Source organism: Podarcis melisellensis, assembly GCF_964234715.1.
Source record: "Podarcis melisellensis genome assembly, chromosome: 16".
NCBI lineage: Eukaryota > Metazoa > Chordata > Lepidosauria > Squamata > Lacertidae > Podarcis > Podarcis melisellensis.
The window spans coordinates 27674699-27692208 of record NC_138533.1 but is presented as its reverse complement, the minus strand read 5'-3'; the positions used below and the strand labels follow the sequence as shown (position 1 = coordinate 27692208).

The 17510-nt window shown below is 48.6% G+C and overlaps 3 protein-coding genes and 1 gene segment (V, D, J or C); all 4 read right to left on the bottom strand.

The window, feature by feature from the left end:
* LOC309359598 (immunoglobulin lambda-1 light chain-like) overlaps nucleotides 1–17510 on the bottom strand; it is a 142824-nt gene that overhangs the window by 40336 nt on the left and 84978 nt on the right. The window lies entirely within an intron of this gene.
* The window catches only part of LOC309359588 (immunoglobulin lambda-1 light chain-like), a 109639-nt gene that overhangs the window by 62431 nt on the left and 29698 nt on the right, over nucleotides 1–17510 (bottom strand). The window lies entirely within an intron of this gene.
* The window catches only part of LOC309359597 (immunoglobulin lambda-1 light chain-like), a 106420-nt gene that overhangs the window by 70277 nt on the left and 18633 nt on the right, over nucleotides 1–17510 (bottom strand). The window contains exons 1-2 of one of the 4 annotated variants that reach the window (XM_081893510.1): nucleotides 11969–12061; nucleotides 11466–11763 (exon numbers count right to left, since the gene is read on the bottom strand). The exons of the other annotated variants lie outside the window; for them this stretch is intronic. Of the exons in view, the coding sequence (XP_081749636.1) occupies nucleotides 11466–11763; nucleotides 11969–12014 (344 nt within the window). The 5' untranslated portion in view covers nucleotides 12015–12061. Of the gene's footprint in view, nucleotides 1–11465; nucleotides 11764–11968; nucleotides 12062–17510 lie in introns of those variants that run through there. 4 annotated transcript variants of the gene reach the window in all.
* The window catches only part of LOC309359595 (immunoglobulin lambda-1 light chain-like), an 85644-nt gene that overhangs the window by 53581 nt on the left and 14553 nt on the right, over nucleotides 1–17510 (bottom strand).

Genomic DNA, 17510 nt, shown 5'->3' with positions numbered 1-17510 from the left:
TCCCAATGATTTTGCCTGATTTGAACATATCCCTGAATGTTGATGATGCTTCTTGCTTGCTAGGTTCAAAGTTGCCCATCTCTGTCCCATGTAATCCAAAATTACTGAAGCTTCCAAAGTGTGGGGATCATAATATAAACATGGGTGGCATAGCTGTCAACTTACAGATTTGAAAATAAGGGACCAGCAGCCTTGAGAATAAGGGACCAGCAGCCAAAATAAGGGACCTGCAGCCTCACCTGTTCCAGGTACTCCAGTCTTCCTGTCCTCCTGCACTCTGGTCAAACTCATGCTGGTAGCTTCGAGAACACTGTCCAACCAACTTTGAAACCACAGGTTCAACTGAATAGAATATGAATCACATGCACCACAAGGCCTATGCAGCCTCAACTTAAGATTGCTCCCCGGCCTGGCTTTGCACTGCAAAGTTTGCAGCAGCACGTGCAACAAAATGGCGTCCAGCATTCAAAAAACCCCTCAGCTTGCATTAACTGGCCACACACAAGGCATGCAAGCTCCACCCCCCAGTCGTTCTTAGACTTCTTATTGGGTGAGGCACAGCCAAGCAACACAGTTGGACCCTCACTCCTCCCTGGCCAGCAGGGAGAGGAGCTGCTTCCTTTGAAATTTAAGGCACATCATTTAAGGGACATTTAAGGGACATCCATCAATAAGGGACAGCAGCGGGACATGGCGCTGGAATAGGGGACTGTCCCTTCAAATAAGGGACACTTGACAGCTATGATGGGTTTAGATGAGAGAGCTTGAACCAGATCTCAAAAAGGATGGATGACTGGATGATTCAACAACCCAGAACATACGACAAAGCAGAGAAAGTTGTGTACAGGCACTTGAATTCCATGCATGAGTAAGACTCAAACAGAAAAAAACCATCTGTTGATGAACTCATATTTCACAATGCAGGTGACTCTTTAAGTCATTGTCTCTCAAATGAAGAGAAGCGGAACCAGCAGCTTCTCCTTGTGTCAAAAACCCAAATCATATGTACAATGGTTCCCCATAAAATATTCACCATAGAAATAAACAAATTAAGGCACTAATTAGATCTGAACTGGTTTGTCTTTGAAGCAAGTGTTTCACAAAAGAGGCAGAAGTAGGAAGTTGCGTTCCAAAGCTCAGCATAGCCTCCAAGATGACTTCCAGTTTCTACCAGAAGTCGCTTCTGAGGCATTGCAGGGCCTCGGACGGGGCCTTGGAGGATGCGTTGGGGTTCCGATGCAACATCCAGTAGAACCCAGAAGCCGCGTCAGAGCCCCGCAATATGGGTGCTGAGTACCAACAAAAACTGTGGGAGCCCTGGCATTCAGGGGCCCCTAGAGTTGGTGCCAGTGTCAATTGAAGTTGTATAAAGAGAATGGTTTCACACCTGAGCTAAAACACAACCATTCTCTTGAAAGTTGCATTTCTGCAAATCTTGTAATGCATTTCACTGGTCAAGTAATGTGTAAAAAAACTTCATATATTGGGATAAAGTGTGCATATACCGTAAATGCATGTGTTGGTGAAAATAGCAGGCAAAAGTGCATTTTATCTGGGGAAATTGTTTTGCGAAATGTGTATGAGGGGGAAATTAATTGCAAAAATGTTTGTATGAGGCGAATTTCAAACTGCGATGCTGATGAATTCTCATCAAGAAATGTTCACCAAACTTATGTGGAAATGTGGCAAAGTGAAATCGTTCTGGAGGGACTGATATCGTGGTCTCCGCCTTTGCAGTTCCCCTATAATATTGTGGAACAATGTTTATTTTGTACTGTTGGCTTTGACAACATTTTCTTTTTATTCTTCTCTTGATATACAGCTGCTTATTGAGTTCTATATGATGTGAACATACTGAGAAAATCTAGCAGTTATTTTACAAAGAGAGAGAAAGGGAGAGAGAATGGAAAAAATGAGGAAAGTAAAAGAAAGTGAAATTGATGGATTTGCCCAGTAGCGATGTATGGAAGTGAAAGCTGGACCATAAAGAAGGCTGATCGGCGAAGAATTGATGCTTTTGAATTCTGGTGCTGGAGGAGACTCTTGAGAGTCCCATGGACTGCAAGAAGATCAAACCTCTTCATTCTGAAGGAAATCAGCCCTGAGTGCTCACTGGAAGGACAGATCCTGATGCTGAGGCTCCAATAAATTGGCCACTGTCAGGGTTTCTGGGAGAGAGGAGGAGATGACAGAGGAGACGGAGAGCGAGTGGGAGGAGGGGCAGAAGGATGAGGAAGAAGATGACGGAATTCTGAGGGAATCCACGAGTCTGAGCAGCGAGTCAGAGGATTCTCAAAAGGGGGTTACCTTAATCAAGCAAAGGGGAGGAGAAGGGAGAAGCGGAGAGGAGCCCAGTGGAAGACAGAGGAAGCAAGAGACGTCTCAGCCGGAACGGAGTAAAGGGGGTGGAGTCGTCAGCCTCTCGGAGGGAGCAGGATTAGGAGAGAACAGAGAGAGGGGGTTGGAGCAGGGTGTTCAGCCGGAAAGGGTGGAGAGCGGAGCAGGGGGTGGTGTAGCGGTCGAAAGAAAGGTCAGCAGCAACGTACGCGCGCCAAGTTCAAACGTAGAGGCGCGCGGAAGTGGAGAGAGCTCAGGGGAGGAGCCCGGCCCTAAAGCCAGAAAGAGGGGGGAAGAGGCGGCAGAGGATTCAGCCTCAGGCGAGTCACGGAGAGAGGGAACCCAGGGGGGCAGGAAGACCCTGCGGAAAAGAAAGGAGAGGAAGAGGTGGTCTAGAGCCAGGCTATTAAGTTGGTGCGGAAGAGGGGAGGAGTCAGAGGGGACTTCAGCGGTCTAACGTGGCAGACGTACGGCCACAATGCTGAACTGTATGAGAAACAGAAATCTTCAATAAACTTTTCCTGTAAATAAGCTGCAACGGAGTGAGGTCTCTTGTGAGCTGGGACCAGACCTGGGTGGCCGTGACAGTAAGTCCCCTCACTCAAAGCAAAAATTTTTTTTTGCGAAGCTCACGAACGGGAGCAGCCATGAGCGCTGAGGAGCAGCTGGTTGCATTGCGGAATCAGGTTACCGCTCTCACATCGGCAGTCATTGCTTCGCAGAAGAAGAATGACGACTTGGAGAAGACGTGCCAGGATTTGCAGGCAAGGTGGGAGCGCGCGGACAAGGCGGGGGCCCCAGGATCCGGAGCGGAGGGCATTGCGCTTGGACGGAGGGGGGGTGCCCTAGTTCCGCATTTTAATGGCAACTTGCAAGACTATCCCAATTTCAGAGCGGACGTTGTATATGCACTGCACTTACTCCGTCACGATTTTAAAGATGAGGAGGAGAGAGTGGGGTTCATTGTTTCGCACCTGCATGGGGAGGCCAGGGCTTGGCTACGCAATTTGTGGCGCGAAGATGGACCGGCCCGTCGCGATTCAACTGCGTTCATCAAAGCGATGGATTCTTGTTTTCAATCCTCTGTGGATGTGGACATTGCGCGCCGTCAAATGCACGGGCTGAGGCAGGGGAAAGCGACTGTGCGCCAATACCACTCTAAATTTTTTGCATTGCTCACCGCCTTAGATTGGCCAAAGGACAGTAAACCGGTCAGAGATCTTTTTTGGGAGGGATTGAGCCCCCCCATCAAGGATGAGATCGCTAGGGGGGACAGACCCCAGACCCTAGAAGACGTGGTGCAACGGGCTTTAGCTCTTGGAATTCGACATGAGGGGCGTCCGTGGCATGAGGAGGACGGGCCCCAAGCGCGTGCGCAAGCAAGGACTCTCCCTTTTGTGCACAGGGACTTCAGCCGTGCGCACCCCTCGCCAATGGGGAAGGACAGAGAGGAGCCAATGGAGATTGGTGGTGCTAGGGCTCAGAAGCCATCCCAGAGCCCTGTCCCTGGTGCAGCCAAAGCGAAGCCTCCTAGAGGAACCAGGAAGTGTTACATCTGTGACAGTGCGCACCATATGGCGAAAGAGTGCCCCCAGAGGCTCCAGAAGCACACTGCAGCGCTGGCAACTGTAACAGCAGAGGTGCAACCAGGGGAGCAGCTTCAGGGAAACGACAGTGCCTGGCTGGAAGCAGAGCTACTGGGGCTCAGCCAGGCGGATCTGTAGACAAGCCCCCAGCATCACTGCAGAGCGTGGACCCTTTGCCTCCCAAACCGGCAGTTCTGCTCACAGCAACACTCCAGTTGCCTGATGGGAGACTCCTCGAGGTTCCAATAACGATCGATTCGGGAAGCAACGCCGACTTCATGGGACTGCAGTTCGTTAAGCAGCACAACATGGCGCTCCTGCCTGCAACGACGCCTCTGAACGTGGTCACGGTGGACGGCAGGAAGTTGCTGGGGGGGCAAGTGGTGCAGCAAACCCCTCCCATGATGATGCAGATTGGCAACCATCGAGAGCTTATTAGTTTCAATGTCACCCACTTATCGGACACACCCATCGTGTTAGGCATGAGTTGGCTGGAGAGGCACAGTCCCGCGGTTGCGTGGTACCAGAGGCAGATCAACTTTTGTTCATCGTATTGTGCTCAGCATTGCTTTCAGACCGATCAGGGAGGAGAAGCTGAGCAGCCATTGCATCTGGGTATGGTGCAAACAGTGCCTCACAAGTACCAGGAATTCTTGGAGGTTTTCTGTGAGAAGGAAGCTGACAAGTTGCCGCCTCATAGACCTTACGACTGCGCGATTGATTTAGTGCCAGGGGCGCAATTGCCTGCTGCCAAGCTGTACTCCATGTCGGAGGACGAAATGCAAGAGCTTCGGGAGTTCATAGACCATAACCTCAAGCGCGGTTTCATCCAGGAATCTAAAGCAGCGGGAGGCAGCCCTGTTTTCTTTGTGAAGAAGAAGGACACGCCCCAAAAAAGGCTTATAGTGGATTACAGGTTCATCAACAGCTTGACTAAGCCCAAAGCTTTCCCCATGCCCAAGATTGACGACCTTTTAGCGACCGTCAGGAGGGGCAAGATTTTCACCAAGCTGGACCTACGTGGAGCTTACAATCTCATCCGCATCCGGAAAGGAGATGAGTGGAAGACCGCCATGTTCACCCCTCTGGGCACATACGAATACAGAGTCATGCCTTTCGGCCTCCAAAATGGCAGCCACGTTTTTCAAGCATTTATGCACCACGTGCTAGCAGGTCTCCTCTACAAAAAGTGTGTCTGCTTTCTCGACGATATCCTGATTTTCTCGGAATCGCCGGAGGATCACGATAAGGACGTGAGGGAGGTCCTGCAGAGGCTGAAGGAACACAGGCTGTACGCCAAGTTGGAAAAGTGCCAGTTTGATGTCAGAGAGGTTGATTTCCTTGGCTACAAGTTGTCCGACGAGGGACTGGCCATGGACAGGGCTAAGGTTCAAGCGCTGTTGGACTGGAAAAGCCCTCGAAATCGGAAAGAGGTCCAGAGGTTCATCGGCTTTGCCAATTTTTACCGCAAGTTTATTAAAGGTTTTGCGAACGCGACGGCGGCGATCACTGACACCCTCAGTTCCAAGAAGAAGAAGTTCGTCTGGACCGAACAAGCGGAGCGGTCCTTCCGGACGCTTAAGGGTCTTTTCGCCTCCGAAGAGCAGCTGCTCCACGTGAATCCCGGCAGACCCATGCGGGTAGAGACCGATGCGTCAGATAGAGCGGTTGGGGCCGTTCTTTTGCAAGAGGATTCACAAGGCAACTGGCGACCGGGTGCGTTCTACTCCCGGAAGCTCAGCAAGACGGAGCGCAATTATACCATATGGGACAGGGAGTTGTTGGCCATTCATGCAGCTTTCAAAGCGTGGCGACACTTCTTAATAGGAGCCAAGCACACGGTGCAGGTCCGCACGGATCACAAGAACTTAGAGTATTGGCGGACGGCTAAGTTGCAGACCCAGCGACACATGCGCTGGGCGGAGTTCTTTGCGGACTTCGACTTCAAAATAGAATACATCCCAGGAGACTCCAATGTTATTGCAGACGCGCTGTCCCGAAAGCCGCAATACTTGGAGGAAGCAGCTCCAATCGCAGCAAAGCACATTTTCGCACCGCAGGCGTGGACGTGCGCTACCATCGCAGTCGACCTGGACGCGGTGCGACGCGCGTTGCAAAGGGATCAGTTTGCACAGTCTAAGATGGAGGAGCTACGCGGAGGGTCGCGACACAACGATGAGTTTCAATTACAAGATGGACTTTTGACTCGTAAGGGTGCCCTTTACGTGCCCACCGACGATCTTCGAGCCAAGGTTCTGCAACAGTTGCATGACGCCCCTAGTGCAGGCCATTTCGGCAAAGAAAAGACGATGGAGTTGGTGGCTAGAGACTTTTGGTGGCCCCAGATGAGAGGAGAGGTGGCGGACTACGTCGCCAGGTGTGATATCTGCCAGAGGTCCAAACCAGTGCACCAGAAGCAGGCGGGATTGCTAGAACCGCTGGAGACACCGCAGCAACCATGGGAGAGGGTAGCGTTGGACTTTGTTACAGACCTGCCCAGCTCCAGAGGTAAGACGGCGGTGTTAGTGGTGGTGGACTTGTTCACCAAGATGGCGCACTTCATCCCTTGTGCCAAGGTGGCGACGGCAGAACAGACCGCAAAGCTCTTCATCGATCACGTCTTCAGAGTGCATGGACTTCCGCAGTCCGTCTTGTCCGACAGGGGGCGCCAGTTTGTTTCCACTTTCTGGCGAAAGCTTCTGGGCATCTTGCACGTCAAAATCAACCTGACATCGGCGAGGCATCCACAAACCAACGGTCAAGCGGAGAGGGTCAACGCGATCATGCAGCAGTACCTGCGGTGCTACGCCAACCAGCGACCTGCGGCGTGGGTGGACTATCTGCCGATGGCTGAATTCGCCTACAACAACACGAAACACGCTTCCACCGGGGTGACGCCTTTCTTCGCGAACAATGGCCGTCATCCCAGAACCTTCCCGAGATTTGCGGCACCAGGAGGGGGGGGGCCTCAAGATGCCGACCAGTTTGCAGCGGAGTTGCAAGAGGTGCACGAGGAGCTGCGGAGACATTTGGAGCTGGCAAAACAGGCGTATAAGGTGCAGGCCGATAAGCACAGGAGGGCGGGAGAGGACATCCAGGTTGGGGACTGGGTGTGGTTAGCAGCCCACGCGATGCCGGCCAGGTCATTGGCCAAGAAGAAGTTAGGACACAGGCAGCTAGGGCCATATCAAGTTGAGGCTAAGATCAATCCGGTGGCTTTTCGTCTAGCCCTTCCGGAAGGTTCCAGGGTGCACCCGGTCTTTCATAGGTCGGTGCTCACTCCCTACAAAACCCCACACAGGTTTCAAGAGTCAGGAGCACCCCCAGAGCCACGTAGGAGGGCGCCTGAGAGGGGGGAATCGCCAAGACCAGAACCTCTTAACGAGGTCACAGAGATACTGGACTCGAGATGGGGGGAGGAGGGAGTTGAATATTTTCTCGCCAGGGAGGGCACACCAGCCGCTGCTAATAGTTGGGTGCCAGGCTACGAGTTAGACGAACCCCTTTTGAAAGAAGAGTTCCATGCACTTTTCCCACATAGACCCATGCCAGCTGAGTACTTTGATGACTGGCTTTTCACACCCACATTGTCAGATAGCACGTTCAGGGGTTTCTCTTCCCCCGAGGAAAGAACACCAGAATCAAGCCCGCCCAGGGGATCGTGCTCGGGGGTGGACACGGAAACCCCTTATTGGTGGGAGGAGCAGCCAGAGGAGGAATGGCGTAAGAGGTGGCTGATAGGTCCTTGGCGGGCAGCACCGGAGGAAGTAGCGATGGAAGCAGAGACTGAGAAGCATTTGGGGGAAGAACCCGACTTCGAATACACTTACACAGAACTGCCAGCAGAGAACATTGACGTAGACGACCTGTATCCTGAACCTACCCCCGAAGAGCCGCAGTTTCCACAACCGGTCCCCGGCGAGCGGGAGGGGGGAAGGGGGGGCTTCGAGGGGGGGATGGATGTCAGGGTTTCTGGGAGAGAGGAGGAGATGACAGAGGAGACGGAGAGCGAGTGGGAGGAGGGGCAGAAGGATGAGGAAGAAGATGACGGAATTCTGAGGGAATCCACGAGTCTGAGCAGCGAGTCAGAGGATTCTCAAAAGGGGGTTACCTTAATCAAGCAAAGGGGAGGAGAAGGGAGAAGCGGAGAGGAGCCCAGTGGAAGACAGAGGAAGCAAGAGACGTCTCAGCCGGAACGGAGTAAAGGGGGTGGAGTCGTCAGCCTCTCGGAGGGAGCAGGATTAGGAGAGAACAGAGAGAGGGGGTTGGAGCAGGGTGTTCAGCCGGAAAGGGTGGAGAGCGGAGCAGGGGGTGGTGTAGCGGTCGAAAGAAAGGTCAGCAGCAACGTACGCGCGCCAAGTTCAAACGTAGAGGCGCGCGGAAGTGGAGAGAGCTCAGGGGAGGAGCCCGGCCCTAAAGCCAGAAAGAGGGGGGAAGAGGCGGCAGAGGATTCAGCCTCAGGCGAGTCACGGAGAGAGGGAACCCAGGGGGGCAGGAAGACCCTGCGGAAAAGAAAGGAGAGGAAGAGGTGGTCTAGAGCCAGGCTATTAAGTTGGTGCGGAAGAGGGGAGGAGTCAGAGGGGACTTCAGCGGTCTAACGTGGCAGACGTACGGCCACAATGCTGAACTGTATGAGAAGCAGAAATCTTCAATAAACTTTTCCTGTAAATAAGCTGCAACGGAGTGAGGTCTCTTGTGAGCTGGGACCAGACCTGGGTGGCCGTGACAGCCACCTCATGAGAAGAGAAGACTCCCTGGAAAAGACCCTGATGTTGGGAAAGATGGAGGGCACAAGGAGAAGGGGACGGCAGAGGACGAGATGGTTGGACAGTGTTCTCGAAGCTACCAGCATGAGTTTGACCAGACTGCGGGAGGCAGTGGAAGACAGGAGTGCCTGGCGTGCTCTGGTCCAGGGGGTCACGAAGAGTCGGACACGGCTAAATGACTAAACAACAAAGGATAAGGCGGTAAAATTTGTCTATGGCCACTTAGTTCTGTTCAGGATTTAGTCCCAAACCAAACACACACATTTTACCAAGCTGTTATTTCACAAATGAAGAGATGCTGCATCAACATCGCCCCCTTGTGTCTGAAACCTGGATCACAACATATTTGTATAGTGTTTCAAAATAAAGTTTAGACATTTTGCTTTCAATTTCCACAAAGGAAAGAAATATCAGCTAATCATTGGGGGTAACCTCAGAATTGTAATAAATAATAATAATAATAATAATAATAATAATAATAATAATAATAATAGCTAAAGGACACCTGGACGGTTAGGTAAAAGGTAAAGGTACCCCTGCCCGTACGGGCCAGTCTTGACAGACTCTGGGGTTGTGCGCCCATCTCACTTAAGAGGCCAGGGGCCAGCGCTGTCCGGAGACACTTCCGGGTCACATGGCCAGTGTGACATCGCTGCTCTGGCGAGCCAGAGCTGCACACGGAAACGCCGTTTACCTTCCCGCTGGTAAGCGGTCCCTATTTATCTACTTGCACCCGAGGGTGCTTTCGAACTGCTAGGTTGGCAGGCGCTGGGACAGAGCAGCGGGAGCGCACCCCACAGCAGGGATTCGAACCGCCGACCTTTCGATCAGCAAGTCCTAGGCGCTGAGGCTTTAACCCACAGCGCCACCTGTGGACGGTTAAGTCCAGTCAAATTCGACTAAGGGGTGCAGCGCTCATCTCCACTTTCGGGCTGAGGGAGCCAGAGTTTGTCCACAGACAGCTTTCCAGATCATGTGGCCAGCATGACTAAACTGGTTCTGGCTCAACAGAACACCGTAATGGAAACCAGAGAGCACGGAAACGTTGTTTGCTTTCCCCTCCACAGCCGTACCTATTAATCTACTTGCACTGGCATGCTTTCAAACTGCTAGGTTGGCAGGAGCTGGAACAGAGCAACGGGAGCTCCCTCCGTTGTGGGGATTCAAACTGCCAAACTTCTGATTGGCAAGCCCAAGAGACTCAGTGGTTTAGACCACAGCACCAACTGCATCCCTGTATCACAATAGTAATAACTATTCAAGAGTGGATCAAATGACCTTGAGAGATGCTGGGATCTTCCACGATGGTGGCATTTAAGTGATGGACAGGAAGCTACCTGTCAGGTATGCTGAGGTTTGCAAGATTCTGGCATTCAGCAAGCGGTTGGATTAGATTAATTCCAAGCTCCCACCCAGAAGGTACTAAAAAAATGATAAATTTTGCCAGTGTTACACACCCTAATCAATCATATCCTGTCGGCAGTTCCTTAAATAAAACCAATAAGACGCAAGGACAATACAGTGGTACTTCTGGTTAAGAACTTAATTCATTCTGGAGGTCCGTACTTAACCTGAAACTGTTCTTATCCTCAAGCACCACTTTAGCTAATGGGGCCTCCTGCTGCCACCACGCCAGAGCCCGATTTCTGTTCTCATCCTGAAGCAAAGTCCTTAACCTGAAGCACTATTTCTGGGTTAGTGGAGTCTGTAACCTGAAGCGTATGTAACCTGAAGCATATGTAACCAGAGGTACCACTGTAAACGGTACTGAAAACTATCAAAAGGCTAACTGAAAGCAGCCAAAACCCAGATTACAGCAGAACACCAGTAAATAGCATTAAAAACCCACAAGGGGAATCATAGGAGCCAACTCCTAGGGGCTGAAGTCCCTTCGCCCTCCCTCCAATAAAATGTTTGACTCCCCCCCCCCCATTGATGGGCATTGCCATTCAAATGACGTGTGTGTGTCGCATCTTGTGATCAGTTAGGCAGGGCTTACCTGCCCCCCACCATATTTTATTCAAGTTGGTACCCCTGAGGGGAATACAATATAGCCAGGAGGTTGGAAATTGCAAAGAAATAGTGTTTCCAGAGGTGGAATGAGTGAAGCAATTTGTGGTCCCTCTCCCCTTGCTCTTGACATTATATAGAATATATAGTGATGATTCGGTCCAGCTCTCTTGTAATAGTAGTGAAAGAAATTCCGTCTCTCAAGCGTCATTGCAGAAGATGGAGGTACTCAACCTCTGCAGTTGCCCCATCCCTGTCTTTCAGAGTACCCACAAAATCTATGCTCTTGCCCAAACCACTTGATGCTTGGCCCTGTCTAGGGAGAGGAGCTGACATTATTCATTCATTCATTCATTCATTCATTCATTTGGTTTTTCAGATTAACATTTTACAGTCACAAATCCAACATACAGTGGTATCTCAGGTTAAGTACTTAATTCGTTCTGGAGGTCCATTCTTAACCTGAAACTGTTCTTAACCTGAAGCACCAAAATTCACCCTTAAAATACATGTGTTATTTCAATCCCACTGATGATTTTAAATGTCTGCAATGGTTTTTAAGATAAATCATAAATTTCCCCCATTCCTTATTAACATTTTAGTCTTCCTGATTTCTGATTCTTCCGGTCTTTTTCAGAATAATCCATCAACTTGATCTGCCATTCTTCTCTGGTATAAGTCAGCGATCTTTGTTTGCAAACTCTAGAGGAAGTGTGAGAGAGAGCTTTTTGTATCAGTTCCCCATCAGATTGTAGCACTGTGGAACACATTACTGCCTGTCACAAAGTCAGCACAGTAATAAACCGCCTCGTCTTCAGCCTGGACACCGGAGATGGTTAAATAGTAAGTGTTCCCAGAGACAGAGGGAGTGAACCGATCAGGGATCCCGTCTCCCCGGGTGCTGGTAGTATAGAACACAAAACGAGGAGCCTGTCCACTTTTCTGTTGATACCAGCTATAAGCATACAAGCTGCCACTACTTCTAGAGCAGGAAATTTTGACAGTTTGACCCGGGAGTGCAGACTCAGAGGCAGGCTGGATCAATGTTGTCTGTGATGTGACACCTTTGCAAAAAGAAAAATCAAATAAAAGCACATGAATCATTTCCAGTGTTCTCAAATATTAGGAAAGACTATTGTAGAAGACAAATAGCTTTCTTGCTGGTACATGCAACATTTTCTGTGCCCTCAGATTTCAGAAAATTATTATCTTCTTGTGAAAAGTAACAGAAGTCAAGACAAATAATACATTAGGTCTCCACAAACATACCTGAACAGTAAATGAGACATGAGATGAGAACAAGGATCCAGGCCATGGTGAATGTCAAAAGGAGGGTGGATCCCACAAACAGATCTCTAGTCTGGTGGCACCTCCCTACCACATTCTTAAATCACCTGGGAAATGAGGCACAAGCAATTATGCAAATACCTCGACACCCGTTGTCCTTGCTAGAAATAATATGAGGAAATACAGGGAACAACTAGCAGATGACCACAGAGGAGATTTTGCATGAAGGGGGTGTTTTCACAGAAGATTGAAGCTTCTGTGTATTGTTTAGGTCATGATTGGGGAGCTGTAGAAGCAGGGGCTGAATATGGCCTCCCAAAATTATTATTATTATTATTATTATTATTATTATTATTATTATTATTACCCGCCCATTTGGCTGGGCTGCCCCAGCCACTCTGGGCGGCTAACAGTTTACATAAAGACATAGTAAAATGTCAAACATAATTTTTCCATTGCAGGGCTGCCTTCAGAAGTCTTCTGATAGTTGTGTAGTTCTTTATCTCTTTGACATCTGATCGGAGGGCATTCCCGAGGCAGGGTGCCACTGTCAAGAAGGCCCTCTGCCTGGTTCCCTGTAACCTCACTTCTCGCAGTGAGGGAAGCAGCAGAAGACCCTCGGAGGAAGACCTCAGTGTCCGGGCTGAGCAATGGAAGGTGGAGAAGCTCCTTCAGATATTTCCTTTTGTGGCTCTCAGGACGTGCTCAAACATGTTCTCTTCATGCCACATGCCTCACTTTCATGGTGCTGTGGCCCCCAATGATTTTGCCTGGCTTGAACATATCACTGAATGTTGATGATGCTTAATTATAATAATAATAATAGGGACGCAGGTGGCTCTGTGGGTTAAACCACAGAGCCTAGGACTTGCTGATCAGAAGGTTGGCGGTTCAAATCCCCGTGACAGGGTGAGCTCCCGTTGCTCGGTCCCTGCTCCTGCCAACCTAGCAGTTCGAAAGCACGTCAAAGTGCTTCCGGCGGGAAGGTAAACGGCGTTTCCGTGCACTGCTCTGGTTCGCCAGAAGTGGCTTAGTCATGTCACCTAATGGTCAGGGGTCCCTTTAAAGGTAAAGGTACCCCAGTCCGTACGGACTCTAGGGTTGTGCGCTCATCTCACTCTAGAGGCCGGGAGCCAGCGCTGTCCGGAGACACTTCCGGGTCACGTGGCCAGCGTGATGAAGCTGCTCCGGCGAACCGGCACCAGAGCAGCACACAGAAACGCCGTTTACCTTCCCGCTATAAAGCGGTACCTATTTATCTACTTGCACTTAAGGGTGCTTTTGAACTGCTAGGTGGGCAGGAGCTGGGACCAAACGACGGGAGCTCACCCCGCCGCGGGGATTCTAACCGCCGACCATACGATCGGCAAGGTTTTACCCACAGCGCCACCTGCGCCACCACAAAATGCCTGCATCACATTTCAAATCAAATACTGAAATCACAATCTAGTCAGTCTTAGTTACAGGTAGGTAGCCGTGTTGGTCTGCCGTAGTCGAAACAAAATAAAAAAATTCTTTCCAGCAGCACCTTAGAGACCAACTGAGTTTGTTATTGGTATGAGCTTTCGTGTGCATGAAGAATCTGAAGAAGTGTGGATTTCCAAGGTATGACTGTATTTTTTATTACAGTGGTGCCTCGCAAGACGAAATTAATTCGTTCCGCGAGTTTTTTCATTTTGCGATTTTTTTCGTCTTACGAAGCACGATTTTGGGAAAGTTTTGGAAAAGCTTCAAAAATCACCAAAGTCTTCAAAAATGGCTACCACACCGGGTGCTATGAGTTGCTCCTCGAAGTCAAGTCGCAACTGTATTAACGGTGTTAAGAAAAAGGAAACAAACTTGCAAGACGTTTCCGTCTTGCGAAGCAAGCCCATAGGGAAAATCGTCTTGCGAAGCAACTCAAAAAACCAAAAACCCTTTCGTCTTGCGAGTTTTTTGTCTTGAGAGGCATTCGTCTTGCGAGGTACCACTGTATTATTTTTTTGAGAAAATGCAAGCCAAAAACTCACCCACTAATCCAAGATGAAATGATGATTTAATTAAGGATTTTCTTCATAGCTGTAATTTCAGCAGTGCTCTTCTAAGGTTGAATTTGAACTTATGACATTCCAAATGAAGTTTACATAATAAATTCCAGTTTTCAAGGAATCCCACTCTGCCCGCTTTGGATCCTTTTTGCATCTTGCCAATATCTGTTAGCTTTCTAGTTTCCATTTTATTAATCCAAGACTTGGATTTCACAGCAAATCATGATCTCAGTATTAGGGGAGTAGTGCTAAATAACAGCTTTTCTCTGTTACACCTTTCCCCACTCTCTGGTTCAGTTTTCCACATTTTGACACCAGAAGAAGAAGAAGAAGAAGAAGAAGAAGAAGAAGAAGAAGAAGAAGAAGAAGAAGAAGAAGAAGAAGAAGAAGTAGTCAAAGTCCTTATTTATGCAGGCTAATTCATGTTTCTGTACAACAATTTCCCCTGGGGTCAAAAGGAAAGCACTTCATAAGGACATTTTCCTGCGCTTGCCATGGAGAAGATCTTGTAATAATAATAATAATAATAATAATAATAATAATAATAATAATAATTTATTTATACCCCACCCATCTAGCTGGGTTTCCCCAGCCACTCTGGGCGGCTCCCAACGGAATATTTAAAAATAAAAAATCGGACCCAGGATGTTCTGCATGCAAAACAGGTATTCTCCCCTGAGCTTTGGCCCTTCTAAGTCAGAAGTGGCTTTATTGCCAACAAGGCCAGTGAAAACATGAAGAGCATTGTTTATTGGGACATGTGTCAGATATTTAATGCAAGGTCATATCAACAATAGGATTCTTTAGTCTAAACAACTTGATAACTTTTAATGCACGTTCTTGTCGAAAACTAACAAAAGTCATTCACGTGCAGCTATGCTCTTGAATGATTCAGGATTCTACACTCGTAAGAAAGAAGAGAGAAGGTTTTTGTCTCAGTTCCCCATCAGATTATTTCACTGTGGAACGTGCTACTGCCAAGCTCTAAGTCACAACAAAAATAAACTGCTTCATCTGCAGCCTCGATGTTAGAGATAGTTAATGAGCCAGAGCGAGAACCGGTGAAGCGAGCTGGAACCCCTTCTCCCCGGGTGCTGGATCCATACCACAGAAAATGGGGAGGCTGTCCAGGTTTCTGTTGATACCAGTGAATATCATCCCAGGAAGTACCACCTTTTCTAGAGCAGGAGAGTGTAGCAGTTTGGCCCAGAGACACCGACTGGGAGGCAGGCTGAGTCAAACTGGGTTGTGAAGTGACACCTTTCATAAAAAAAGAGAAAGGAACCATGACTTTGGTACATTTCCTATGCATTCAAATACCACAGAAGCTTGATCTCCCTCTGGCAGATCAAGTTTTGATGTTGCCCTACATGATGTGAGTCTTCCATGCTCTTACCTGAGCAGTAGCTGAGAAGTGACAGTAAAAGCAGGTACCAGGCCATGGTAAGACTTCTTTAGAATCTGACTAAAGATCTAGATAGGATCTTCTTCCCCCTCTCTGAAATCCCCCGGAAACACCAAATGTCTCCTTCGCGCAGATTGGTTGTATGCTCATTGGTTCTGCAAGAGTGTCTTTATCTACTTGCTTCTCTCCGTGAAAAGCCAATGATCAAAGGAGAAATTTGCATGATGATGTTGAGGGCAGGCCTCACTCTGGCCAAGATAAAAATTAAGGGGTCATAGTGTTACCAAGTACAGTGGTACCTCGGGTTACAGAGGCTTCAGGTTACAGACAGTTCAGGTTACAGACTCCGCTAACCCAGAAATAGTACCTTGGGTTAAGAACTTTGCTTCAGAATGAGAACAGAAATTGTGCGGTGGCAGCAGGAGGCCCCATTAGCTAAAGCGGTCTTCAGGTTAAGAACAGTTTCAGGTTAAGAACGGACCTCTGGAACAAATTAAGTTCTTAACCTGAGCTACCACTGTACAGTCATACCCCAGCTCCTGAACATCTTGGGAGTCGAATGTTCTGGCTCCCGAATGATTGAAAACCGGAAGTGAGTGTTCCTGTATTCGAACGTTCTATTGGAAGCCAAATGTTTGATGGGGCTTCTGCAGCTTCCAATTGGCTGCAGGAGCTTCCTGCAGCCAATCAGAAGCCGCCCTTCGAAAGTCAAACATTTCAGAAGCCAAACGGACCTCCGGAATGGATTCTGTTTGACTTCCGAGGTACAACTGTACATAACTTAAGGGCAGATGATGCCCAGGGTTCATCACAGTAGAATGAGCAGAAGGTTCCCTAAATGCACCAGTTATGAAGTGGAGCAACACCCACTGCCATATAAAGACCCTCCCATCCCATTTAGTTCATTAAGTCCACAGCTGAAATTTTTCAAAACTCTGGGTGGGGGACATTGTTCAGATAGAGGACTACAAGCCCAACAGGATCATGTTCTGGATAATGAGGGAGGGAGGCTGAGGTGAAAGTGGGTGGAGCAACATCTAGTGATGTTACCTTTGTAGTACAGGCTGGTTTCTATGCTCCCATTCTCCTTTCTTATTAATTCAGACAATCTAGAAGTGTTGTCAGAATTCAAGGACACAATGCAGATGGCCAGAAACATGCGAGGAGGCCACATAGCAGAGGGGGTGAGGTATGTGGCCTGGATGGAGGGGTATGTCTTATAATGGGCATGATCTGTGGCTATCTTGAAGGGTCATCTAGAAAGGCCTGGACATGGAGATGCAAAGTCGTGGAGGGAAAGTTCCTTCATATGTGGTGGACTTGTAAAAGGGAAAGAGAGTATTGGGAAATGATCCATAATGAATTGAAAAAAATGTTTCAAAGTACTCCCCACTCCACCCCACCCCCCAGAGTCCTCTCTGTTGGGGATAATTCAGACTGAAATTCCCAGGTGTCAAAAAAGGTGATTTATGAATGCCACTACTGCAGCCCTTGTTTTGTTAGCCCCCAAACAGAAAACCAGCGAAGCCCCAACCAAAGAAGACTTAAGTTGACAGAATATGCACAACTTGCAGACTTAACACATAGAAAAAGAGAACAAGAAGAACATATGTTCAGAGAATATTGGAAAACATTTATTGAATATATGGGAAATAATTGTGTACAGCTGAAAACGCTGGCAGCATTAAGATAAATTCAAGTGTTGATGGATGCAATAATGGAATACTGAATAGTATAGTTTTTTTGTAAAATATGCAGGGATTTATGGTATGTGAAATGAACCATGGAAAGAGAAGAGGGGAAGTCATTGCTATTTTAAGGATGTAAAAATGAGTAGAGTGGTACCTCGGGAAAGTACTTAATTGTTTCTAGAGCACCACTTTAGCTAATGGGGCCTCCTGCTGCTGCCACGCCGCTGGAGCACAATTTATGTTCTCACCCTGAAGCAAAGTTCTTAACCTGAAGCATCGTGTGATTTCTGTTCTCACCCTGAAGCAAAGTTCTTAACCTGAGGTACTATTTCTGGGTTAGCAGAGTCTGTAACCTGAAGTGTATGTAACCTGAGGTACCACTGTACAAGATTTGAGAAAAT